This window comes from Gossypium hirsutum, chromosome A12, assembly GCF_007990345.1.
Source record: "Gossypium hirsutum isolate 1008001.06 chromosome A12, Gossypium_hirsutum_v2.1, whole genome shotgun sequence".
Lineage (NCBI taxonomy): Eukaryota > Viridiplantae > Streptophyta > Magnoliopsida > Malvales > Malvaceae > Gossypium > Gossypium hirsutum.
The window spans coordinates 106,962,069-106,988,991 of NC_053435.1; the positions used below are offsets into that span (position 1 = coordinate 106,962,069).

General features: G+C 32.3%; 4 protein-coding genes across 7 annotated transcripts; 1 reads left to right on the plus strand and 3 right to left on the minus strand.

The window, feature by feature from the left end:
- Positions 1 to 1,187: 1,187 nt before the first annotated feature.
- Positions 1,188 to 3,375, minus strand: LOC107942308 (transcription factor SPEECHLESS). Its single transcript, XM_016875954.2, has 3 exons — positions 2,683 to 3,375; positions 2,054 to 2,587; positions 1,188 to 1,604 (listed from the first exon to the last, which is right to left on the minus strand). Exons 1-3 carry the CDS (start codon positions 3,064 to 3,066, stop codon positions 1,533 to 1,535), a joined length of 990 nt encoding a protein of 329 aa, XP_016731443.1. The 5' UTR covers positions 3,067 to 3,375; the 3' UTR covers positions 1,188 to 1,532.
- A 10,598-nt stretch (positions 3,376 to 13,973) lies between these two features.
- Positions 13,974 to 17,045, minus strand: LOC107942305 (dihydrofolate synthetase-like). Its single transcript, XM_016875952.2, is given in 11 exon segments — positions 13,974 to 14,465; positions 14,553 to 14,634; positions 14,636 to 14,685; positions 14,839 to 14,970; positions 15,196 to 15,295; positions 15,414 to 15,605; positions 15,840 to 16,001; positions 16,144 to 16,206; positions 16,280 to 16,430; positions 16,521 to 16,618; positions 16,713 to 17,045. Coding segments are annotated over 11 exon segments (1,653 nt in total). The 5' UTR covers positions 16,983 to 17,045; the 3' UTR covers positions 13,974 to 14,112.
- Positions 17,046 to 17,503: 458 nt separating this feature from the next.
- Positions 17,504 to 20,326, plus strand: LOC107942310 (uncharacterized). Of its 4 annotated transcripts, none has more exons than XM_016875960.2 (4): positions 17,535 to 17,650; positions 18,026 to 18,687; positions 18,791 to 19,805; positions 19,902 to 20,326. In XM_016875960.2, the coding sequence occupies exons 2-4, from the start codon at positions 18,039 to 18,041 to the stop codon at positions 20,086 to 20,088; spliced, it is 1,851 nt and encodes a 616-aa protein (XP_016731449.2). In that variant the 5' UTR covers positions 17,535 to 17,650; positions 18,026 to 18,038; the 3' UTR covers positions 20,089 to 20,326. The 4 variants fall into 4 exon arrangements, with proteins under 4 accessions (XP_016731445.2, XP_016731449.2, XP_016731447.2 ...); XM_016875958.2 differs by having other exon boundaries at positions 17,559 to 17,781; XM_016875959.2 differs by having other exon boundaries at positions 17,559 to 17,761.
- Positions 20,327 to 21,075: 749 nt separating this feature from the next.
- On the minus strand, positions 21,076 to 25,456 carry LOC107942304 (mitochondrial carrier protein MTM1). The gene is made up of 10 exons (XM_016875951.2): positions 24,988 to 25,456; positions 24,809 to 24,898; positions 24,552 to 24,680; positions 24,319 to 24,378; positions 24,031 to 24,201; positions 23,711 to 23,810; positions 22,573 to 22,664; positions 22,280 to 22,429; positions 22,022 to 22,080; positions 21,076 to 21,667 (listed from the first exon to the last, which is right to left on the minus strand). The coding sequence occupies exons 1-10, from the start codon at positions 25,258 to 25,260 to the stop codon at positions 21,535 to 21,537; spliced, it is 1,257 nt and encodes a 418-aa protein (XP_016731440.2). The 5' UTR covers positions 25,261 to 25,456; the 3' UTR covers positions 21,076 to 21,534.
- Between the last annotated feature and the right edge of the window lie 1,467 nt (positions 25,457 to 26,923).

Consider the following 26,923-nt stretch of genomic DNA (forward strand, 5'->3'; position numbering starts at 1 on the left):
TTATTTTAATATATATATATTTTGTACATTTCACTATTTCAAAATTTTTCCTAACTTCACATTTAACTTATATTCACTAAATTAATAATATTTCCTACTCATTTATCGGATTTAGTGATCTCGAATCATTGTTCTGACACCACTGAAAATCAGGCTGTTACACCTCATAACCTCATTCCGGTAACGGTTTGGGGTTAGGGGGTGTTACAGACTCATTGGCTAAAGGGTGCAAAAGAGATGACACAACCACTCGTTACCTTGATGATTCAGTCGAATACACCTAACTTTTGGCTTTAACAAGATATAGCCTAAGTGCAACAAGTGTGAATAGGTTGATAATTTCTTTCATTGTGTAATTGCACTTTCTCATTAGAAAAAATTAAAGTTTTAGGGTAAACTACACCAAGGTCACTAAATTATTAATAAGTTTATATTTTGGTCACTTAGCCTTAAAAAGTTTGAAACTAGTCACTGAATTATTGAAAGTTTTCATTTAAGATATTAAACTATTCAAAAGTTTTTATTTGAGTCATTAGACTATTAAGTTTTTTTTTAAGTTCGGTTAGTAAGTTTCAAGTGATGATTTGATAATCGATACGGTGGATTAGTATTCATCAATGAGTGGAAGAACATACCATAGATCTAAGTCGGTTTGAAGGTCAATGTCAAAGATCGGAGAAGAAAACTATTTGAATTTTGTTTCGCAAATATGTGACATTCAAAATTATGTTATGAAAAAAAAACAAAATTGTAGAAGGGAAGGGGAATGAGTGCTTTTGACTAGTGTAGGTGTTGCAAATAGAGAAGGTCATATAACAATGAATTTAAAAGTATTGTAACTTAAATGAAACTTTTGAATAAGTCAATGATAATTTTTGCAACTTTTTAAAATTAAATGACCAAAATGTAAACTTATGTACAATTTAATCACATTAAGTGAGTTTACCCAAAGTTTTAGGATGTTTTGGCTTCAAGAACTATTTATAGATTTTATATAAGAAGACCCTCACAACAATATTATTTATTTTTTAAAATAAAAAGGTTCTTTAATATATTTTTAATTAATATTGTTCTTTATTTCCATCGTGTTATTTTATTATAAATTTAAGTAAAAAAATAGAAAACTAAAATCCAACAAAAACAAAAGAAAAAGAAAAAAATCCCAGAAACAGAGAATAATTGAACTTAAAACAAATGGATAATTAATTAATTGTATGTTTCCTACATGCAAAATATGCAAAAAACTTTAACCTAGTAAAAACTACAAAAAGTACGAAGGATGAGTGTTACACTAAAACACTATAAAAATCTAAGCTAAATGCATGCAAAGTCATGATAATCATAATAATATTACTAATCAACAATTACATGTAATTTGTTAAATAGAAATTCTAAAAAAAAAGAAGAGTAAAATGCATATATTCCCAGATTCCCACTCCCAGAACAGGATGAATCTGTAAATATTTTAAAACACTGAAAATAGAAACTCTCTCTATGTGTATATATATATGATCCATGGAGTAATAAAAACCCTAACAATGGCCGAATGTTTGCTGGATTTGTTGAGCCAATTCTTCAGCACTCAGTTGGCATTCAATTCCAATCTGTTCATTAAAAAAACAGAAAAAAAATATATATATAATGTTATATTAACATAAAGACACAAACACAACATTTCATCACAGTGAGATATGCCACTAAATTTTGTTTTTTTTTTTTACAGCAAAGTACCGTTTTGAAGCACATCAATGTCAGTTTTTCTTTTTCATGTTACGACAAAACCAGTTAGCTTTGGTCCATAATATTAATATTAAGAGTTACCACTGGACCAGTTTCATGTCTTCCTTTTTATCAATGATGAAACGAATCATTTAAAATCAAAGATGATGTAGTAAAGAACAAAAATAAACGTTGCTAACTTTAAGAAAAAAAAAGAACATCATTGCACAAAATGATTACCTTTTGCTGTCTTTTTTTGTTTCTTTGTAATTAAATTATAAAAACATATAATTATGAAAAAATAATAATGTTTTTGACTCTTTTTTTTCGTTACCTTGATCGTGAAAGAGTTAAGCATGGTTTCATCAACGGTGTTAATGTTGACATTAAGGATTTCCAGTGAGAGTTCTTCAAGAGCTGAGATTATTTTGAGAGCTTGACCGGGAATCCGAGGAGATACTGTCTTTAAAACAAGGTTGGGACCCGAAAACTTCACTTCCACGTCGGCTACCGGTGATTTTGAGTTAGCGACGAGTTCGTTGTTGTTGTCAACGGAGGAAGTTGAAGAAGTGGGAGAGGGTTCAAGTGAAGTACTAGCCGCCATTGTTGGTGAGAGGTAACCCTTTTGCAACCGTGGTTTGTACGGACTACCGGGTTGTGGTGTTCTCGGACTTATCGGCAAGTTCAAACGAGGACTCAACGGTGGTTTCCGAGGACTGAGCGGTGACGGTCTTGGACTTAAAACCACCCTTGGACTCAACACTTCACTGTAAACTTTCCTTTGTTTTTTAGCTTCGAGTGCTTGTAAAACTTGCTGTAACTCGTTGATATAATCCACTACACCACCAATGATGGATGCTTGATCACCCTATAAACATTAAATTCACGAAAAAAATCTCAAATTTAAGATCAAAAACAAGAAACTAAATAAGATTTAAATGACGGCCGACGGGTTTAGCTTACTCTTTTGACATAAAAACACGGCATCAAAGATCTCAGCACCGATAAATGTTCGTTCATTTGCTTCCTCCGGTTCCGTTCGACGGTAATATGAGACATCCTTTGAGGCCCATCAGTATTCATCGTTTCTTCTAAAGAACCCAGTTTTTGTCTCTTGGTTTTCGGTGAAGTTTCCTCCGTTTCCGACTCCATTAATGGAGTTGATTTTTGTGTACTACCACCACCAACACCCACAGCCGCCGCCGTTGTAGCCGTCGTCATTTCTTCTAACGGAGTAAAAGGTACTGGGAAATCAATAAGACCATCTAAACTTTCAAAAATACTAAACAAATCATCTTCACCGACGAACTCAGGCTCATCGGCAAACTCACACAAATTATCATCCATTGCACTCCAAAAACAAAAGGAAAAGAAAACCGTTATACCCTAAAAGCAGTGAAGGGGGGGGGGGAATAAAGGGAAAATGGGTTACTATAAAAAGGAGGAAATACAATACAAAGAACAGTGGTATAGCTTTGAAACTATCACAATCAAAGTAAATCTTCTTTTTTAGGATGGGTATCTAAAAATTTCATTTGAATATTTGCCCTAGTTGGGTTGATGATGTTGCTGGTTTGAGTTTTCACTAAAGAATGGTCGAAAGTAAAAAAAAAAAAACGGTGTAGTGATAAAAAAAAAGGTTATGGCAACTCGAAAATGGGAAAAATAGGTAAGAGCTAACAGAAGGTAATAAATAAGGTAGATAAAATTCGATGGTTTTAAATAGAAAATTAAATAGGGGTGAATTAAATGATACACTCGACTTGGATCAATATGATGAATGATGATGGAGTTTTATTGGGATTTATTTATATATATATATTATTTTTATGTTGGTCTTGGAGTGACATATTAATTAGTTTTTGATCGTACTATACAGTTTAAATATATTAATAATGCTTTAGGTTATTTGATTTTTATTCAAATGCTAAGGGTTCAGTTTGGCTGCTTAACGTAAATATATTATTAACATGCATGCATGTCACCTTAATTATTTTGTTTCCTTTTATAACATGTTGTGTTTTATATATATATATATAAAGTAAATTCGGGTGAAAAATCTTTTCAACTTTAGCTTGCAAATGCATATGAACCTGAAAATGTGGAATTCAAATTCGATATAATTAAATTCGAATTTTTATAATAATGATTAGCAATAAATATATATAATTTAAATGTTTTTTTTTTAAAAACGAACCCAAATAATTTAGGAAAATAAATGTCTCGTCGTAGCATGCCTGCTTACCCTAAAAGATTGTCTTACATGCATATAGCTAGAATCATTTATTTCACGCGCTTTATATTTTGCTTATATACTTTTTTCCTATTTACAACTGTTATGCTTTATGTTTTGCTTATATTAGTTTACGTATTTTTTTCCATGCATTCAATTTTTTTTTTGAAAAAAAAAACCAATTATAAAAAATAAAGGTAATCTAATTTTATTGTAATTTTATTCGAATAACACCTACTCTATTTGACGTACATGATAGGTCTTAGTAAAATCATTTAATACATGTACATTAATCATTTATTCTAAAGATAATAAATACTAGAATACTCTTAAAATATAACCAATAATTAAGGGAAAAAAATGTGGAAACAGTGATAGCAGTGAAATGACAAAGATACCCACAGTAATGGTTAGGTTCGGTTCTTCAATTCTTAAAAAATGCTGTCTGTCTGGTTGGTTACTGCTGTCTTTGTAATTTTCTGGTAATGACTTTTGCAATATCCCATTCAGCCGCCCACCATCTTATTATTACCATTCATTTGAAAATACTGCAACTGGTAATGCAATCATGCCATTGATGCCCTGTTTTAAATGTTAGTTCGATATAATCTAGTTATAAGGAGTTTAATGTTAGTTAAATAAAGCATTGGTTCAATCTCGGGATAAGAAAAAGTAATGGGTGAATTTTATCTCTCAATTTTATTAAATTTCAAATTTAGTCAAGATTCAATGTGATTATTAAATATCGAAAGATCTCGAATTAAAAAAAATTATAAATGATTATTTAACTAAAATGAAGAGAATGAAGGGAACTTATCTATGGGAAGGCTGGAGTGATTTATTACAGCATTGAAAACACGACAAAGTGAACATAACTGTGAGTAAACTTTGAGAGTGACTGTGAGATGCATAGGAGGGGGGGGGGATATTCATAATTTCATATATACGTATGGAAATTTGGAAAGAGAGAAGAGAGGTAGTGGGCATGGGACAAAAGCCTGCAACTTGTGGTGTCTGTTTTAAATAAGAGTTTCCTTTCTGATGATATAAAGAAGGGGGCTAAAATAGGGGTTACAACTAGCTTTCGATGACCACACACGGCATCTCCGTGTCTTCATTTCTTACATCTTCTTGTTTAACTAAGGTTATTTATTTTTAAGAACTTTTGAGTATTATTCATTTGAATGTGTAGGGGGCAGAGATCTTGTTGCAGGTGCACCCAAACAGCTCTTCATGGGCAGGGGTTAAGGTAGGGGAAAATTTTAATGACCCAATTGAATTATAAATTTTTGGGTCGAAATTCTCATTATATTAATTTATAATTTTATAATTCTTTAAAAAGCATACAAAGTAATTTTTTCATTTTCGGAATTCAAGGCCAGTGCTGCTAACTTTGGATTCACCCTTGTTCATGAGAGTGCACTCTGTTTTAGGGTTTTAAGATAGAAGAAAATGAGTTTCCAAAAAGGAAAAATAACTCAAATCAATGAAAAATTAGTGAATTTTCAAGAATGGTCTCTACTTCTAAATTCCATTTTTAATTTTTTTAAAAAATGAAAAATTCTACTTTAATTTATTTAAATTTGATCCTCAAATTTTATAAAAATTGTGCATTTAATCATTATCGTTTAATTGCTGACCTAGAAATAAGTATTTTAGCAATTTATATGCATTAAAAAAATCCACAATTCAATTCTATATGTTAAATAACTAGACTAGATTTTGAATTTCATAGAATATGAAGATTAAACTGTAATAAAGTTAATTTCAACTTTTAAGATGTTATAAATCATAAGGATGAAATTCATAATTAAACCGATTTTGAAAGCGTAAAACATTCTGCTGCTAAAGTTGAAGCAAAATAAGAATGTATTAATGCAAAATTTTTACAAAACAGTGAGGAAAATATAATTTTATTTCAAAAGAGAAAAAAAAAAAACATCATTTGGAGCGTTGGGTTATAGTATATTGAAGCACCACTTTTATTTCTATTTGTCGGTTTTTATCACAATTATATATGTACATTCATATATGTATATCCAATAACTATTTCCATCACACATCAATTTCTCACATTTACCATCCTCAACAACCCCCCCTCTTACTTGATAAAAACCAATCAGTCCATTTAACTTTCTTTAAATATTTATTTAAAAATATTTTGATTATTATTATCTTAGTACGTAAAAGCCTTTTTGAAATCATTGGAACCATCATGGATATATTTCGATTCCCTGACTTTCATGACTACCTACTATTATAAATATATACACACAAATGAAATGTGTATATATATGGATTCAAGTAGCAAAACTTAGGAATATAGTAGAGTCGAGTGGAATTTGGATAGTGAAGAGTTTAATTTATAGTTCAGCTTGAAATTTGGGATTTGATATTGGATTTAAACTTGATCAAACATCAATTTTTAAGTTCAATTTCAACTCGAGACATAATTCAACTATTCGAGCTCGAACTCAATTAAGTTTGTTCATACTTAAAAAGATTTTCTTTATGTAATAAGGGCAAAAATGTACATAAACTCAATATATTAAAATAAAAAGCTCGATTAAGCAAATAGCCTGTTTAAGTTTAGTATTATATTTGCTTGAATTCAGCTTGATAATTACCAAATCGAATTCAAGTTTTTTTCTTCAAAGTGTCTCATCATTTACATTCCTAGCAAAACTCTTTGATTGTTTTATTTACTTTGGCTTGTGAAAATTAATTAAGTTGTTCTATCTAGAGGTGTTTCGATTTGATCTTATAAGGGTGGAAATTTTTCAATCAACTTCGTAGCAATATGATTCGGGTTTTGATCAAACTTGCATAGTAAAAAAAAAGAAAAAGAAAAATTTCCTTACATTAATTTTATAACTAATTATATATATATTTAATTAATTTTTTTGAACATATATAACATATTATTATCATAACACATTAACTACTTTTCATTGATTTCGTTAGATAGTTTTTATATGATTAAATAAAAAATAATAATAAAATCCAAATTTTGATATGATTTGCCCCCTTATCATCCCTAACTCTATCTTTAAAACTAATACAAAATTACAAGGAAAAAACTATGTTGAAAATGCACATGGATGTCACAAAATTGTAATCATATATACATATAAATTGCATGCATGCATGAAGCTATTTTAGGAATATATAAAACATCTTTATCTATCAATATTTCAACAGTACTAACATATAGGGACAAACATGATGATGTCTCAAATGTAAAGTGAAAACTGCTACATCTTTTTGTAGCTATTGTGATGTCTTAAATAATCCATCTTTAGTAACAAAAACCCTACCATCTATATCAATAATTATAAACAAATTGAAACATTTAATTCATTATCAACTTTGTATCTTTATAAATTAAGAAATTAAACTTTCCTATATAAAAATATTTTTAAAAAGGAAAAAAACCAACAAAAATTCAAAATTCAAAATTTTTTTAATTAAATTTGAATTTGAGAAACCCTAATATTATATACTATATGTAATTAATGAGATACAGGTAAAAAAAAAAGGAGGAAAATGAGACAAAATTTGAAATCAAAAGTGCATAATAATAATTATAATAATTATAATAATAATAAAGAGGAAATTAAATAAGAGTGGGGGCCTCTATTCTACAGCTTCATTTACTTCCCAATCTGAGACATATCATTTATTAGCACACACGAAATGTATGACCTTTACATTACTCCACTTTTCTCTCTCTTATAATATCATATTCAAAAAAATATTTTATATAATATGGTTTTTATAATAGATAATTGACTTTATTTTATAAAAAAAAAATTGATTATATATGTCACATGATTTAGATAGTTAGCAAGGAATGTATGTTAATGCAGTTGAATTTAATTGTACTGCTGTTATTTAAATCCGTCGATTATAATATTTATGACATTATTATGTACTATAAAGGGTGGTTTATAAAATATGGTATCCTACGGTTGAGATTGATTGGAGGGACAACAATGGGTCCCATTAGGCCCTTCACATATCTTCATTTAGATTTCCATTTCGTTTACTTTTAATGTCATGTCCCTATCTCCAACTTCAACACCAAAACCCAGAGATGGCTACGGTTCACCCCCGGGCGGTTTTTTCCCACTCCACCCGACTTTAATTCCTCCATTTTAAATTAGATTTTCTCTCTCTCTTTTTTTTTTCCCTCTTCAACTCGATTGGTAGTTAAATAAGCTTTAAACTATTTTTTAGTTAAATAAATCTCTAATCTATTATTTTTATTCATAAAAGTTTTTTATTAAAATAAAAATATTTTGATTTTTAGTTAAATTATTGTCGATTGTGAAATATAAATTACACGCCCTTTAGCATTAACAAAAAATTTAAAAGAATAATTGAGTGTCACACTTTCAATAAATTTTAAAATATTATTTTATTTTAGTTTTTAAAAATTATTTTGTTTTTTAATTTAATAAACTACTTTAATTAAATTCACGTAAGCATTAAATGTAAATTAGTTTAACCATTTTAAAAATATTTTTTATTTTAATATTAAAATCAAAGACTTTCATGAGTAAAAATCATAATTTAGGGACTTATTTAACTATAAAATAGTATAAGGGCTTGTTTAACTAAAGTTTAATTACTTAAGGATGTTTTTAGTATATTAGCCAAGCTAAATATCATATATTTTAAACTAATATTATATATAAGGCTATATTGATAATTGTCTCAAGACATGATAGCGTTAGCAAAAAGGACGTTGTTAAGACCAAAAATAGCACAACACAAGACACAAGAAGATGATTACATAATTTATCTAGGCAAGCCTCTTAAATATATGGACATTGATTTCGAAAATTGCTTATAAAAGAAGATCTAATACAATTTTAATAAAATACTAATATCATAAAAGTAATACAATATAATAATAAGTAAATAAGGACTTATGGTAGCTCATCAGGAGATCCACGATCCAATCCAAAGACATTTATTCAAAGGACTATTTTAAAAAATTTTGATCCAAATCAATTACCAATATTTGTCTTCCTAAGAAGAAGTGATCATCCATAATGTGTTAGATATTCACCATATAATCAACATAACGCAGGTATAAGGTTCAATAAATTGCCAACATTTAAATATAGAAACTGCCTCCACACCGATTTGGTAGGCAAGGGAGTAGGCACTCCCTCTGGTATCAATTTGTCAATTTCATATTTTCAACATATAGGTTTTTTTTTTCTAAACCTAATTTCGACCTAATCCAACTAATTGAAGAATTAGACCTGCCTCAAAACCTAATTTTTTTTAAAAAGAATCAAACTCTATCAAATTTAATTAAATCAGAACCAATCGGGTCCAAATTCTTTCACCATTGCTACTAAAGTCCTTATGAACTCCATGAAATTCAATTAAACAATGGAGAGAAAAAAGAAGAACATGATTTAATTATGTTTTGAAGTCCTATTTCCTTTACATATTTGAAATTTAGTTTCTTTACTTTTAATCCAAAAATTTAATCCCTTTACAATTTTTATTTAATAAACAATGTCCGATTGACAACATTATTAAACAACTTTCGCGTAACAGGACTTTGTGGCATTTAGAAAAGAATTGCTCTCGTGGTCAATATTATACACTTTAAAAGCCAGATAAGTAAATACAATTGTTGAATTGAATCTGTGACGGTAAGATTTCCAATAGTGAATCTATAAGTGTAAGGTTTTTCAACATTGTTTCAGATAAGCATAAAGGTCAATAATTGGCCATTTGAGCAAATTTATTTATTTATTTTGTTTACGTTAATAATGCCTTATATTTGCCAACGAGACATTGGTATTGCAAGCAAAGGCAGAGACAGAGGACTTGGGTCCTTATGTATCTAGCTTCCGATCTCATCATGCACAATTGTTGTGTGTGGATCTCCAGTCCCAGCATGTGTTGCTATTATGTCTAAGTTTTAATTTGGTGAGATAGTTTTCTCCGGATTACTCTCTTTCTTAGGCCATTTGAACTTTTTTATTAGTTTGGTTCAATGTTGTAGTTGCTTAGACATCTATTTGTAATTATATTTTGCTCGTGATTATACTATGATTATTGCATTGTATTTGCACTTGTAAACTCTAAAAATAACAGTGCCATGTAATCAAATTTAACGGAATTCCTTAGATGATCTTTCAATAATTAAATCAAACTAAAATATTGGGATTGAAAATAGAAAAATTAAATTTCAAATGTATAAAAAGTATAGAGATTGAAAATAAAATTAGACAAAAAATTATTTGTCAATTGTCACTTTTAGACATAATTATATTTTAAAATGTAATGTTGTAAAAAATATGGATATTTTTATGATATTTCAAGAGTAAAGTGAATAGCTTTTTAGTGATAAAAAGAAGTTGCATCAAAATTTTGCTTTTGAAAAAAATACGATTATAAATATTTTCCACCATACTAATCCAATTCAAAATTTAAAAAAAAAACAACAACAATATAAAATGAGTTAATTGTACCAAATATTTTTAAATTACAATTCTTATTTTAAATTAATTTTCAAATTTCAAAATATTTTAATTATATTGTCAAATTATTAATGTTATACTAATCAAATCATTCAATAATTTAACCGTTAGATGATACGTTAAATATTATATAATATAATTTAAAATAAGAAAAATTAAAAAAATAAATATTACCACCTAACTTTTAAAAGTAAAAACTAAAACTAAAATAAGGTTTTAAAATTTTTAGGACATCTATTCACTTTTCTTTAAATATTTTATTTTAAACTTGAAAATTGAAAATGTTGTGTGGATTGCAAGAATTGGAATGCAAAAGATTGGCCCTACCCATACATAAAATGTGTCAGACCCAACAATGAAACATATAAGAAGGAAGAAATAAAAGTTTTTTGTGTGAAATTAAATGTCTCCTCTACCTTATCTACTGGTAATATTAATGGGGTAAAAGAATCCCAAAATTCAAATCAAAGTAAAAAAAAAAAACAGCAATTGAGTGCTACAAAATAACCTGTTTTTGGAGTCCCCAAAATCTTCGTAGGACTTCAATGTACTGTCCACCCTTTTTAGCATTTAAGATGTAAACTCATTTAATGGACTTTCTTTCTTTTTCATTTCTTTTGGTAACTTTTTAAGATAAAACTTACTTACCCTTCAAGTGTAAAATATTTTTACTATTATAGTTTTAAGAATTTTGATTTTTTTTTAATTTTAAAGATAAAATTTCGTATTATTAAGTAAATTTAAAATAAAATATAATTATATTCTTATTTTTATTTTTATTTTTATTTTTATATATTTTTCTATTCAGTTTATTTAATTCGCTAGTTTTAATTAAAATAATGAAAATTTAATTGCATATTGAGGTGCTATGTATTTAAATATACTTACTTCTTTCATAGAAAATACATTTAGCTTGAACTTAAATTAAATATTTTAAATGAATTTTTTAAGCAACTATAACCTTGAGATAAATTTATCAAATTATTTTATATAAAATTAAACCTTAATGAAAAAAAATTATAATAATTTTATCTCAAATTATAATTAAATTGTTAAACATTCATTATGTATTTACATAAAAAAAATTTAAACAATAAATAAAATGTAAAAGGAGATGAGAAAAATAAAATATAATTATCATTGCTAGCTTAAGTGGTAGTTTAGTTACTCATAAATATTGTATATGCTTTAACGGACAATTTTAAATCCCATTAAAAGAAAATATTGAGATTTTCTTGATGAGTGACTATGTGTGTCTGCATGATCCACCTTTTTAGACGCTTAACGAGCCCATCAAGGATAATATAACCTTCTAATGAACAATATTTTGTAGGTTTCTCTCTATGCTGTTGGCCCCCTCTACAAGGCCTTAACCTAATGGCAAGGTTAAGATCATGAGAACTTTAAGATACTAGATTTATGTCTCATTCTATGTAAATTATGTCTGAGTTCTTAGTTTATATTTATTATGGTTTATGTCCAATGGCGTAAATAGGAGGGGCAGGCAATGACTTTGATCCCTCCACCCAAATCGTAAATATGCCTTTTAGTCCCTTTAAAGTTTATCAAATTATAAGTCAAATTAATGGTAAAATTGCACTTTTTAACTCTCCAAAATATTAATGATTCATCTAGAAACTCAAAGTAATTTTCTAGTCCCATTATATGCAAACTTTGTATATATTTATTATAGTATAGACATTAATATATCAGTTTTTATAATGATTAATTTTAAGTATAGTTGTTGAAAAGATTTATTTTTGTGAATGCAATTTATGATACAATTATATTAATGGAATTTAACATGGAATTATATTAAAATAGAATACAAAATATATATATTTAAAGGATAAATTTATATTTTATTTAGAACTCATTTAATAAACAAAAGTTAAGGAATTAATGGATTTGTTGGAACTATGGGTAATTATGAGTTGTTGAATTTTAGTATGTTAAATACTATCTCAATTAAATGAAGCAGAGCATTAAATTGGTTAGAATTTCGAAATGTATTCGATTAACGAAAATAAAATTACAGAATTCCAAAAACAGAACACACAGAACCAATCGAATGAACATCAATGGACAACAAACAGTTAAGTCTGAAGAAAAAAGCCAAACAAACAAACAAACAAACAAAAAACCAAACTACAATGCAAAAAAAAAAAAAAAAGCGACGGCCAACAGTGTCACAGTGTTATTTCCCATCATAATTCACTCTGAGACGTCGGAAATGTCGTCGATGTAATGTCACGTTCACCCCCATAATAAGATTTCGAATCCATTTCTTTTAAAGTAATTGCAATGACCAACTAAACGATTTAATTCCGAGTTGGATTTTTTTTCTGTTAAGGTTATTAAGAAGTGGAGCCATTTTTTATTTTCCAAAAAAAATAAAGTGTGAATGGTTTTGAGGGTGGAGAGCTATCATGGAGATTACGTAAATTATGGGGATTGAAATGGCTCGAAAACCAGCTTTAAATGCCCCATGGTTGGCGAGCCCTTTTGGCATGTTTTATACACTAGCAAACGAAAGAACAAAAAATGAAGACGTTGTTTGATATTTGGTTTTCATGTGGGTGTGGATGATGGTGACCAGTGAGATCGGTCGTAATGATGGAGTTGTGGGCGGAGATGGAAAATTTAGTGTTTTAAAGGCCCACTCTTACTCCGCCTACACCCTTCTATTTTTCATGCAGGAATATCTTCCAACACATGGGGCCTCTATTTCTTAATGTTACTCATGTTTTTGTTTTACTGCTTCAACTGCGTTTTCAACTTTCTTCGCTTTCTGATATAAGGCCCAACCACTTCTGCCCATAGCTGTTCCGGCCCAACAATTTCGACACCAAGGTTGTCTGAGCTTGACCTAAAAACTGAATGCCTTTTGGTTAAGAAACTTTGGTCATAGTTATTGAAACCAGCCGATCGGGAGTAAGGGAGAGAACCTGCAAATTGATTGTTCCGTTTTCCATATGGTTCTCGTTTGTTTGTTTTCTTAAACAAGGCCCAACAAACTTTGATGGGATACGGAGTTGAACAGAAAGTCTTTTCAGGTTTCGGACTGACAATTCGATGCGGAGGCGGTCCGGGGCTTGACCTGAAAACCGAATGCTGTTTGGTTTTGGAAATTTTGGAAACATGATAAAATAGAAATGTATGAATACGAATTATTAAGGTCATAGGATCGGCTGGTCGGTTAACTGGTCCGGAATAAGAAAGAAAACCCGCAAATTGCTTATTTTTCAATTCAAGCCCCAACAATTTCTGTCGCATAGCTATTCAGCCTAACCTTGATGGGGTACAGGCAGTCTTTCTAGCTCCGGACAGACAAAATTTCGATGCCAAGGTGCTCCGGGTTTGTCCTGAAAACTGAGTGCTGTTCGGCTTTGGAAATTTTGGACTCGACACGTAAAAAAACCATGATATAATAGGAATGTACGAAGGTGTCAAAGCCAACATGAATTATTGAGATTTGAACCTATGACAATGAATTTTAAACATTTAACTTCACCATTTCAATTTTATTATAAAATTTTAATAAATATATTTATTACATAATGAGATTGTTCAAAAAAAAAAATCTGATTCTGGCATGCAAAGCAATAGCAAAGTGTGACTAGTAAAAAGTTTATTGAGCCAATACCATTACCTATTAAGAGAAGCTAATACCAGTGAAACAATATGCAGAGATCCGGTGACCACGAGAATACCTGGCTCATTCCTCGTTCTTTCTCTAAGAATTTGATTAGCAAACCTCAAGGAATCCGATAGCGAGTTCTGGGCAGCAAGTATGGTTTCATGTTTCGAGTCCCTTGTCGAGGAAATGAAGTTGTCCTCAAACAGTTCTCTAAACCGTGTCATTCTATTTCGAAGAACTTCAATGCCCAATTCTCTGGAAGCTTGTATCCAACAATCTCTTAAAGCGGTTGCCGAGGTCGTCCGTGATGTGCCACCAGCTATGTCGGCTTCTGTTAGGAAGACTGCCTCTAGTTGTTTACCTGAGAGAGTAATGGTAAAAATCGGAGTTAAATTTATCAAGTACTAATGATACCCCATTCTAGAGTTTATGGGGTGTCAGTTTAAACCTGAAAGGAACTCTTTAGCAAATGCTAAATGGTCTTTGTCACTAGCCATAGCAACAACAATAGCCAATTGTGAATCCGGAAACGTCAGTTTGTATTGTTTCCAATAAAGCTTTTGCAGAGTCTTTCGTGTGAGCTGAAAAACAACATAAGTACACCGTGAGAAGTCCTTCCAGGAGAATGACAAGTTCATATAAGCTGAATGATTACGAGAATAGGCAGTTAATCCTAATTTCTCTTCTCGTCTAAAGCTAGAAATAGAAAACAAAGGAAATCAAGAGGACTAAACCTCCATCGAGTAATACTGTTGATCCCGATAATCCTAACTTCTCAGCTTCTTTGGACGTCAGAAATTGGCTTCTTCCTGGCAAGAATGTATTCTCCAAGCCAGCCCTAATAGATCCGTTCGAGATTCTCCATCCTGAAGCATGCACAAAATTATCCAAAGAAACAATAAGAAATGATAAAAGAGAACCCAAAAAAGAAAAACTTAACTGGACTTAACAAGGCCTTGATGACTTATTCCCACATAGTATTCATGCTTTATCATTACCTAAAGTTTAGTTTGCTGGGCTACTCACGAATTTCTATGATGCTGGCATCAGTAGAAATCAAGCGATCAGAATAGTGAAGATTAAGCACCTACCTTGGTTGCGCAGGCATAGTGCCGCGCATGTTGCAGTTACTGCATTTTGAAGTTGATGAGTTCCAAGCATCGACAGGTTTAGATCACGTAACTCTATGGACTGTGTAGATTAAACAATATAAGTTCATGAAAATGTTACTCACCTATCGTCGTTATGATCAACGCATCAAGTTAAAAGCACTCAAGTTATTTGCAGTGTAAGGCTTGAAAGAACATACCGACTGTGAGCCATGGTCAAGTTCTATCACCAAGTCACAGCTTTGAGAAGGTCTGCCCTTAAACATGCCAATTCCTTTTATGGATGTTCTAACTCGAGCATCAGATGCTGATACAATAGGTGACAACATTGAAGATGCTCTATCACGAAGAATGCGATCAATGTGGGGAAGAAAAGGCCCGCCTAAAATCACCTGAAAATTAGAACCATTAAACAGACATTATATCTCAAAACCAATACAAAATCGACCCATCAAGCAACAATCCATTGGTTTTGACGCATGCATATATATATGAAGAAAAAGAACATCATGTACCAAAGTTTTGATTTGAATCCATGGTCCTGATTAAGAAAGGTACTAAATGACGAGCTCAAAAAGCACACACTGACATCAAACAAAACTGTTTTTCAGGGAAAATCACCTAACTGGACGACCATGTTTAATGATTCCAGCTTTTGCCATTGCAATGCTTTCCAAAGAACCCCCGAGCGCAGCCAAATGTTCCTCACCTATAGTCGTTACAATCGACGCATCAAGTTCCGAACTAGAAATAACATTCGTAGCATCCCTAGCACCCCCTAAACCAGCCTGTCTCGTTACAATCAAACCAAACAAGAAAAAAAAGGAACAGTAAGTCCAACATGAAGGCAGACACAACTGCTTGCGCCCCGCACATGCATACACACCCAAAGGTGCTGTAAAGAAGATTCATTAGGCAAATAAAAACCACCTCTATGATTGCAATATCCACATTCTCTTGGGCAAATAAAGCGAATGCCACTGCAGTAAGAACCTGAGAAAAACATGTTAGCTTATATCCAACAAAAAGATATTAATAGATACGAAAAATCTCAATATGTACGAACCTCGAAGTGACTAAGACATCCATTTTCGCGCACAATAGCTTCGTCGAGACTTCGTTTAATACTATGGAAGAGGCAATTCAATGCATTGGAAGACACTGGCTTCCCCATTTTTCCTACTGACATACGTTCTCTTATACTAAGCATATGTGGACTGCTTAAAAACAAAACATATATAAATTACAGTGCTGCAATATCATCCAAAACGACAACCAAATATGAAGAAAGCAAACATAAAACACACCTAGTATAACAACCAACAGAATAACCTTCAGAGCGTAAGATGTTCGATAAATAAGCTGCAGTGGATCCTTTTCCCTTTGTCCCAGCAATATGAACACTCTATATAATCATTTCATTATATATATATATTGTCAGCATTGATTTGAAAATGGAAGAAAAGGAACATAATTTATTGAAAAGGAAGAGGACGGACCTTGAATTTGGATAGCGGGTTGCCAAGTCGGGTCATAAGGCGTTTCATTCGGCCCAAATCGAACCCATCATCGGAATCGGTACCGGCGTCTTTAGGGACGCCGGATTTCTCGTAGTTTATGAGGGAATCGATGAACTGGATAAAACCTTCGAGCTCCGGCTCCTCCGTGAACGACGAGAGCCATTGTTTCGATTCCAAATGGAAGTTTGACAACGGTTTTCTGTGAGTGAGAGTAGAGCGTTGGCTGACGATAAGCTTACGGATTTGCATTCCTTTTTTGGGGGGATTTTCCGTTTGTTTCCCAGGAAAAAGATGCTGCACTCACTTTAACTCAATCCCAAATGACGTCGATTCATTGGCTTCTTTAATACGTAGTTATTATTTATTAAGGGTTAACATAACTTTTAATCCCTGAACTTATCAATTAGGTCCAATTTGGTACTGCACTTTTTTTTTCACTTTGGTTCTTAAACTTGGTAGTTATGCCCATTTAGTCCTTCAACTTGACAAGAATAAAAATTTGATGACATTATCATCCTAAGATCTTGTCAGAACTTAAAAAGATCATTTTAAAATTTCAGGTAACAATATGAAACAATCTAGAGTTTCACCTCAAATTTTGATAACACCCAAGTTTACTAACTAAACAGACCTATTTGTCGAGTTCATTTATCAAAATAGAAAAAAAGTAGGTACCAAAATGCACATAACTGATACCTTTAGAGACTAAAATTTATATTAACCCTTTTTAATTATTAATAATTAATAGTAATTTGAAACGTGTTAACATCATACGTTACTGATCTTTTAAATCACCAAAATCTCGGTCTCTTACAAATTACAATTCTTCCCTTTAATTATTCCCCACTAAATTTTATAAAAAAGAACTGTAAATCGGGAGAGCGAAAGGACTTGCATTTTTACTCTTTTTTATTTTGGTGAAAACTTGCACTTTAAGTTTCCATCTTTGCTTGTAAATTTTTAGTTTTGCTTTGTTTTCACTCACTTTCTGTTTGGTTCCCGAGAAATTTGATCAAAGAAAGTTAGAAGTAAGAAAGGGAAAATTCAGGTTTTTAAAAGGAGGAGAATTTTTATTTTGTTCTGAAATATACTTGTTATACTGTTTCCCTTGTTTAGCATTCTAAAAAACCTAGCAAAAGTAGAAGATTTGTGGCTTCTTTTTTATTCTTTTTGCATTGTTGTTAATTATTGTTTTTCTGAGGAAATTTTCTTTAATATAACTAGGGTTTTTGCTCTAGTAATAGCTAATTGTTGAAGAAACTATAAAAAGAAATTTGTCTTTGGTGCTATAGGTGGTTGAAGTTGATGATGGAGATAAATTTGGAGGAAGCTGATGAAAACGTACCGAAAACCGATTTTGTTTATGATGGAGGGGTGGGAAATTGTAGGTGTAGTGAATTGGAATCGAGGAGCAAGAAAGCCGAAACGAGGTGTTTAGAGTTGGAATCGGAGGTTCGAATGAGGAAAAGCGAGTACGAAGTACTCGAGACTCGATTCAGGTCATTAGAAGCCGCGCATCTTGCTCTTCAGGATGAAATTAAGGTCTTGAGGGGTCGGAATAATGAAGTAGGCGACCGGATGGTAGGTGGTTATGGAGGGAAAGGGCTGATTGAGGGAGCTGTTGATTTGACCGAAGAGAGCGATGAGGAAGATATGGTTTTTAAGCTGATGGCGGATAATAAGGTTTTGGAATGTGAGAAGAGTAAGGCTCAAAACGAGGCCGAGTTTTGGAAGTTGAAGTTCATGGAATTAGAATCATTGATGCCACGGCTGCAAGAAAGCTCGGTTTTGAAAAGCACGGAGCGGCCAGTTGATATGATGAATGAAGGAGTTAAATCAAAAGATGGAGTGACTTCAAACGACTTGCCAGCCGTAGACAAAGCAGTGAGTTTCATGGATTCTGCACCTACTCTGGTTTCCCCTGGTAAAGGCATCGGAAATCTACAACCAGCCGGTAATGATGATTCTTTTCTCGGTATTCTGTGGTTTTCATAGTGACATGTATTATAATGATTTACAATCGTCATCTTCAATTTTGGTGTTTGTTTTTGTTTCAGGGACACCTTGTAATGACACACCGTATAAGCTTTTCACTTTTGAGAAGGGAGATCACGGAATTGAGAGTAGTAAACGAGTTAAAAGATTGTTGCCATTTCGAGAGGAAAGAAGCCCCGGTAAACAGATGGCTCCTTCCACCCCGGCTGGTGTTAAACCTGCTTCAGTCATTATAATTGATATTCATGATACTGATGATGAACTTAATTTGGTCCACGATGAAATACCTTTGACAAGTAACTGGGAAGATGTGGATGGTAAACACGAAATAGAAGGAATTGTGGATAGTGAAATCGAAACCAGGACGATTACTGATCAGAACCAGGAAGGAAAAGAGGATACTGGTTCATTTATTGCAGTCTCCAAAAGAAAACGAGCCTCTAATGTTTTTACTAGTGACACGGAGAGTGATGATGATAATGTTCCAATTGCGACACTCAGGAAGATGCATCACGAGGAAGCAGTTCCTGCTGCTACCACCCGAGGTAGTTTTACCCCTCGAAAGCGGAGACTAGTATCACTTAGACAATCTGAAGGAGTAAAAAGGTGCTCATCTAGGAAGGAAAGTGAAAGTGAATTCTGCAAACGAACCCCTACAACTGAGGATGTTGAAGATGACGGTTCAGACAAGATTGGGTCAGACAGTGAGAGTGACAGCGATAGCCTTAATGGTTTTATTGTTGAGGACACCGACACTACCAATTGTGACGATAGTTGTAGTGACTCGCTGCAAGATGGTTCCGATTGCAACGATGCTCGTAGTGGACAAGAAGATGTCTCTAGTGACTCGAATGATGAAGTGGATTTCGACATGATTATTTCTCAACTTAAAAGGAAAAAGGATCATAAATCGGATTGGAAATTCGAGGGGGAAATGCTCGCAGCCTTTGGTAAGGATCCCGAACTTTGCATGAAAGCTGTATGTGCTCTCTACCGGCAACAAACATCAGGGGAGAAACTTTCCAAGGCAGCCTTGTGCCAAAATCAGAGAGGTTTTAATAAAATCGACGCCTACAGGTATATGAACTTGTAAGTTTATGATTTAGATGAACATCATTGTCATATTTTGCACAGCGGCTGATATCTATATGCTGGAATTTGTACTGTCTTAAGGGGCTGTACGTTGGCGGAGTTTCTGACCGATGGTGATCCGCAAGGTGATTTAATGAAATCCCTGAAGGAATTGGAAGCATATGATCGGAATGCAGTCGAGTTGTGTAGAAATTTGGCAACAAAATATTCTAAGCAATTGTTTGAGATCTACAAAAGCAAAGAGGATCCGTATTTTCTTCCTCCTTAAGGTTCTCTGCAAGTAATTGATTTAAAAGATATCTGAACTCGAGAGCTAGGGAATGTTGTTTTTGGTTATTTATCGTTCTCGTTCGCTGTTAGATACTAATATGTTATCGTCGAGGACACGTCACATGGCTAACATAGGTAAAACTTTCGAATGTCAGGTTTATAGCTTAGGTGAAACTTAGGACAGACTGTATGTAAACTTTATCTTGTATCTAATAAGGTTTATAGCTTTTGCTTTCTGTTGCTTTTTGCTTATGACTATGGGCTATATGTTCGATAAACTTATTAGAGAACTCTGCAGTCAGTTATATGTATCATTGCCCCGCATAAAATGGAGGGAGGCACTAAAAAGATAGAAGCTTGCTGCTTGTTTATAGAAACATAGATGAAGAAGTGGGTACGGATATCAATCAATTGCCACTGGTTATCAGAATATGAAAAAGAACAACATAAATATATATTGGCTTTATATATCTTTGGGTATTATTTGGGTTTGACAATTTTTTTTTTTAAATACACGTTATTGAAAAAAAGAACTTAAAATTTTGAATTTGAATTTTCATAATTTATTTATTTTGGTACAAAAAATTTCATAATTTATTGATTTTATAAAATTGTTTAATTTCAAGTTTAATATACTGAATGCTCTTCAATGGTCGTAAATTTTCTTTCAATTTTTAGGAACGACTTAATAATCATTAATTAATTATGAATTGTTATCATATCAACCTTAAAAGCTTGAATAAATTAGACAAAATTAACATAACTACTTTTAAATACTAAAATGATATTTTTTTTGTTGAATACAAATATTAAAAAAAAAACCCAGGTACCTTATTAAGCCATTTCCATTTTATACATGAATGCTTCAAAAAACTTTTATGTGAATTATTAACTAGTCCGTATTTTATATAAATACATGATATGATATATTTCAAGCATAAGAATGAGAGATCAAAACCAATCACAATATCTGTATAAACTAAAATAAAAAAATAAAATTAGTCTCTTTATTTCTTCAAGGGGGAAACTATACTGAACTGAGGCCACCTCAGCAAAAAAATAAAATAAAATCCAAGAATCAAAATTTCCGCTCGACTTTGAGCCTTGAGAAACAAAAGTAACACGACAAAACAAAATTTTGCAAGAAATGAAAAAAATAACGTGCTAACTTTGTGAGCTTTGGAGACCTAGATTAAGGATTTACAGCGATGAACCCGCTTTGTTATTACCGACAATCTGTGGTGTATGCTTGTATATTCCACATTTAAAAAGTTATAAACGTCCAAAGACCTACACAAAGGAATCTACACCACCAAAATTGCATATTATCAGAGCATATATTCCTGCTGCTACTTGTATCCTTTATCCAATCAAAATTTTCAAGTCCTTGATGAAGCAAAATTCTTAGTAGACCAGAAAACTGGGATCAGCTGGCTCTTGTGGGTCATGAACTTGCGTAACGGTTATGGAGAACATACTTCACTACTTCATAAAATGAAACCACGATCCCAACTGAAGGGCCGGCACGGCCTACTCGAGGACCCACTCCTGTAAAAAGCCCCTTCATCCCTCCATCCCTGTTCCAAACAAATGTATAGGTCCATAAGTAACAACTCTTCCCGAATTATACAAGTTACAGCTTGAATCTATCAACGTAATAGGTTCTTAGCACAACCAAGCAATAGACAAACATAAAACAATTTAAATTCCATGATCATACGCAATTTAATGTTTAATGCTATCCGAGTTTTTTCATTTCTATCAACACAAAATCGTTTCTCAAGCATATTGCTGCCACAGAAAGCTTTATTCACAACTTATTCGTAAAGGTCATAGGGCAAGTTTGAGGCTTGGAAATGGAACCGTATCATGCATGCGTAACATCTCCATCAAAGATGCTTAATTCAATTAACAGTGGGTTAGAAAGATACCTCCAAACTTCCATCAGTGTCTGTCGCGTTGTCATTCGCAATGCCCTCAAAGGGTCCTTCTGAAAATTACAACAAAGATGGCATATTTTAGAATATATAAAACAGCATAGTCTAGTTCGTTAACTTTGTACTTACAGGGGTAAAACAAAAATGCTCAATATGTACCAAAAGTAACTACTAACTGGGTAATGCATATGGCATAAAGTCAACAGGAAGCAATATTCAAGAACCATCCATTAGCTTTTGAAGGAGACAAACCTCTATCTGCCTTCGAGTTTTAGCAACATCTAGAGGACAGGTAGCAGCAGCAGCAAGGCTTCCAGCAAAAAACCCAGCAGAAAAATTTGCCCCAAGGACAGTAGCGACATTGGATTCTTCACCCACCAAACCCAGAAGTTTTCTCCTGATCTGCAGTAATAGGTACATAAACCAAGAAATTCAGTTGTTGGCATGTATTCACTTGAAAACGCCAATGGGTTTCCTTGAAACTTTACTGCTGGTGGTTGTGGAAGGGGGGTAAACTATAGGAGTTCTAAGAAGTGGGAACTCACAGGCTCAAGGGTTGACCAACAAATTCCTGAGAAAGGAACATCACGAGCAAGCTGTGCTCCCATGCCAGTCCATAAGACACGATACCCTTGCACTGTCAAGGGAAACATAAAAAAACCATTATTAGAATTGTGGAGGAAAAGGATTTTGTTGTCTTATTATGACAGCAAAATGCCCATTCAGTAACAATTAGACTGCCATTCTTATGGAAATGAGCCAGGAGCATACAAAAATTGCCATATTTGTTTTCTCAGAAGCCACTGGTGTCGCTTATTTATACAGTGATCATTTAGGATGAAACTCAATTCTAATAAAATGGAAGGAAAAAACACTCGTTTATTAAGTATGACTCCACCAAAGTAATAATAACAGACACAAGTCATCATGTTGGCATGTTAAACCATCTATATAAGAACATATTAGCCTGCAATTACCATATCCATTAAGCTTAAACCTCATACATCAGTTTCTCAATTTGCTATAAACTTTCACACCTGGAACTGCTGAAGCGTTGCAGAAATACAAGTTAAAGGCAAAAGGCACAAGGCACACTCTAATTTTATATTGCTTGAGGTGTAAGGCACAAACAGAAAACCCACGTGGGTGAAGGCACAATATGCATGTGCAGTAAAGCTTAAGGTATAAATTATGATAATGAACTCTAAAGAGTAGTCTAGTTTATTAACAAAATATCCAAAATTTTAATTTTCTTTTGTTAAAATGTGCACGACTTCCTTACTGACACATTTCTATTGTTTAATACTCAAATATTGAGAGGCAGAGAGAGTTTAATATCTTATTTCTTACTAGAAAGGTATAGCTAATGAAAAGAAGTTAGAAGCAAAAGAAATTAACTAGAACTTCAATCAGGCAAGCTTCTTTGCACCTACTGCCATAATAAAAAGTGTCAAAATGCATTAGCTCTGTAGCTGATCAAATGCGCCTCACTTGAAAGGGTTAGAGGCACTTTAGTTGTCAGGCACTAGGGCGCAACACCACAACAACAATGAATTATGAAATTTTTGATGTTTAGGACATAGAAAGTAAAAGACAAAGGGAAAAAGTATATTCCCAAAGGCTAATCTTAAAATGCTGAAAAGTAACAATAACCAGAAACAGGTATTCCGTAGAGTAACTTACAACTGCTCTGAGGGTTTCTGCCCTTGACATCAGAGACAACTACTAGAAGGGTATTAAAAACTCCAGGAGGCTTCTTTCCGATCTGAGTGTCTTTAAATGCCTGTGATTAAAACAGAACACAAAAATGAATTAGATGAAACAATACAAAAGGTATCTACGAACTGACAGATATTCAATTTTTAAAGCAAAGCAATAACAAACCTATTTTTGTCAAAAAGGAAAAACATAGTAGCATTAAATACCAGCAATAGCAATACAATCACTTTTACCATGAAAATACAAATTAAATAGTTCAGTAAACAAATTAACATCAAAATTACCTGCATGCGAGTTCTAGCAAGTTCAATAGGGTAACACGTTGCACAAGCTAATGACCTTGCCAAAGATCCAGCAAACAAAGGGGCATATGGTGTTGCACTAGGCATATATTGTGCTGCAATCCCCTCCATCCAGTTGCGGAATATGTCGTAGCAAGGTAAATAGATTCCCACCTGTACAGAAATGTAAGCAACTGTCAAAAAGCTCTATTGATATCAGTACATGATGTTTGCATGCAAAAATGCTTTCTTCAACTGCTGTAAGGTTTGTTAATGGAAATGGGAACTCACTGTTGGTACAGCCAAAGCAAGACCTGCATTAGTTCCTCTCCACAACCTAGAAAACCCCTCCTGCAGAAAATATTATCCTGTTATGCGTTTGAAAATAGTAGTAAACACAAACAAATGCCTAAAGGAAAACATACTCAGTCACATGTATTGTTAAGATAAAGAATTAACCACTTTAGGTTATTACAACAATCTTATCAACAAGTTATATAAGATGACTGCATTGCAGCACCGACCTGGCGTATAATCTTGTTGAAGACATCTAATGTTCCTTTGTACCGAAAACAATCAGGAGGACAAATTGATACAGTTCCATGGACTCCAGCACGGGTGCAAGATGGTGAACATCTTAAATCAGCAAACATCTAATTCAACATATTCATATATGACAAAATTAAACACAATCTAACATTGCATCAAAAGATTAAAACACACAACATAAAGAATTCCTTTCTCAGAATATCAAAAGTGAGGGAATAGATTGCACTGGTACCGTATTTGGTCCGAAATACGCCATTCGACCAATTAGATTACTTAACGGGTGTGAGTAAGGTACGCCGGCAGCCTGAGCTTGCAACCTTGTCTGTTAATTACAAGAAAGAAACATGGCAATATTTTCAAACCACAATTAAACAGCAAGGAAACTGTACTGATTACGTAGTTTATCACTACCTTGACAACATCGAGCGGATTAACGATGATGGCGGACAAAACGGCAGCACCAGCAGCAGAGAAAGCTCGTTCTCCGATCCCTAGATTCGAATTGGTAGTACTGTTATCATGCTGATCCTGAGGCTCACCGAGTTCAGTCTCAACTATGTCCGTTATCGTCGGTTCCATGATCGACAAATCGTGACCGTTGATTTCAACTCTCGAGGATTGCTCCGAACTCATCCATGGATTATGTGTTCGCCGCTGTGTTTCCGCCATCTCTATTGCTTGCATCTTCTCTCCAAAAAAAAAACAATCAAAAGTGTGAAAATAGAATCAAAACGATGGAATTGATTCTCATAAAACCTAATGTCAGGACATTTTTATTGACTTTAAAAAAAGAAAAAAGAAGAGAAAATTGAAAGGCTTTTCCGAATTCCTTGGGGAAGAGGAAATTAATATTATTAAAAAAAATTGAGTGGAAAATGCTTACCAGAAAAAAAAAAAAAAAAAAAAAGCGAGAGACGCACAAAACCCTCTTAGCTTTGGGCCGCGTTTGGGCGAATTTACGAAAGCGACAGTGGTTTTTTATATGGTTAAAAGTGAAAAAATAATTATAATTTAAAACTTTAATTTTATTTTTTATTAAAAATGAAGGGAATTTTTTTTCCTTTTTTTCTTATATTTATTACTGGTGAAAGTTTTGCCGCTTGAGTATGTTTCTAGGGCTTTCTATTCAGCGCTTGAAACGAGGCGCCCAAAACGGCGAGTCGATAAAACCCTAACTTAACATGGATAAGAAATTTCAGACTGGTGAAACCCTAATGTAACGTCACTTTTTCTCCTAATGGCAGGCAACCATATGGCAGTCCATACTCTAGCCACGCAATCACGATATATTTGTATTGTTTTTTTCAATATTACGTTTGAAAAAGACACAGAGGAATAGCATAGTCACGAATTTATTTAAAGAAAAAGTAAATTTACATTATATATGATTTAAATTACATTTTAATTATCAAAATTTAGAAAATTAAGATATAATTATTAATATAATTTATTTTGTTATATTTAAATCATTGAATCATTAACTACTATTAACGGTGAACAACAAATTAACTTGACATGTTATATTGTTATTTCAAATAAAAAATTTAGGAAAATTTCAAATAAATAATCCTTATACTTTTTCTTTTCGAACCATTTAATCTTTTTTCCTTTTAGTTTCTTTATCTCATATACGTATTTGGGTCTCTGAAATTGACATCATCTCCTGTATTTATAATTTAGGAATTTTTAAAATATACTATTTATAATTTTTCTTTCATGGGCTAAATTAGACTTCAACCGTGAGATTGCTCAAAAGCTTTTAAGGTAATTTATATTTAGAAAATTATTCTGTATATTAGGTGTAAAAATTTGTAGACTCCATAATTAAATTTAGGGTGTGGCAAGTATCTTGTACAATGTAGTTAAAAAATTAAAAATATATATAAATATTAGTTAATATTTGGTATATTGGTAGTGTATCTTTTTCTTTTACAATGAGCCTTTAAAATTTGACAAATGTTTTTTTATTTTTAAATATATTTTTAAATATTTTACTATAGGAAATTATTTGTTACCCTAGTGGAGTTTTTAAACTCCGCAAGCAAAATGAGGAGGTTGACAAGTGTCCTATATGGGTATAGTAAAATATTTAAAAAAACAACACATATCAATTTTTTAAAATTGCTTGTAGAGTAAAAATGAAACAAAAATATATATATTGTTCGTATACCAAATACTCACTCTTTTACTATATTCCTATAGGACAGTTATTAATTCTAGCTCTGCTTATGGAATCTAAAAACTTCAGTAACAATGCATTAAATAATTTCCCTATAAATAAATGTGACACTTGTCACACCCTAAATTCATTTGTAGATTTTTAAAAGCTCGATAAATTATATATAAA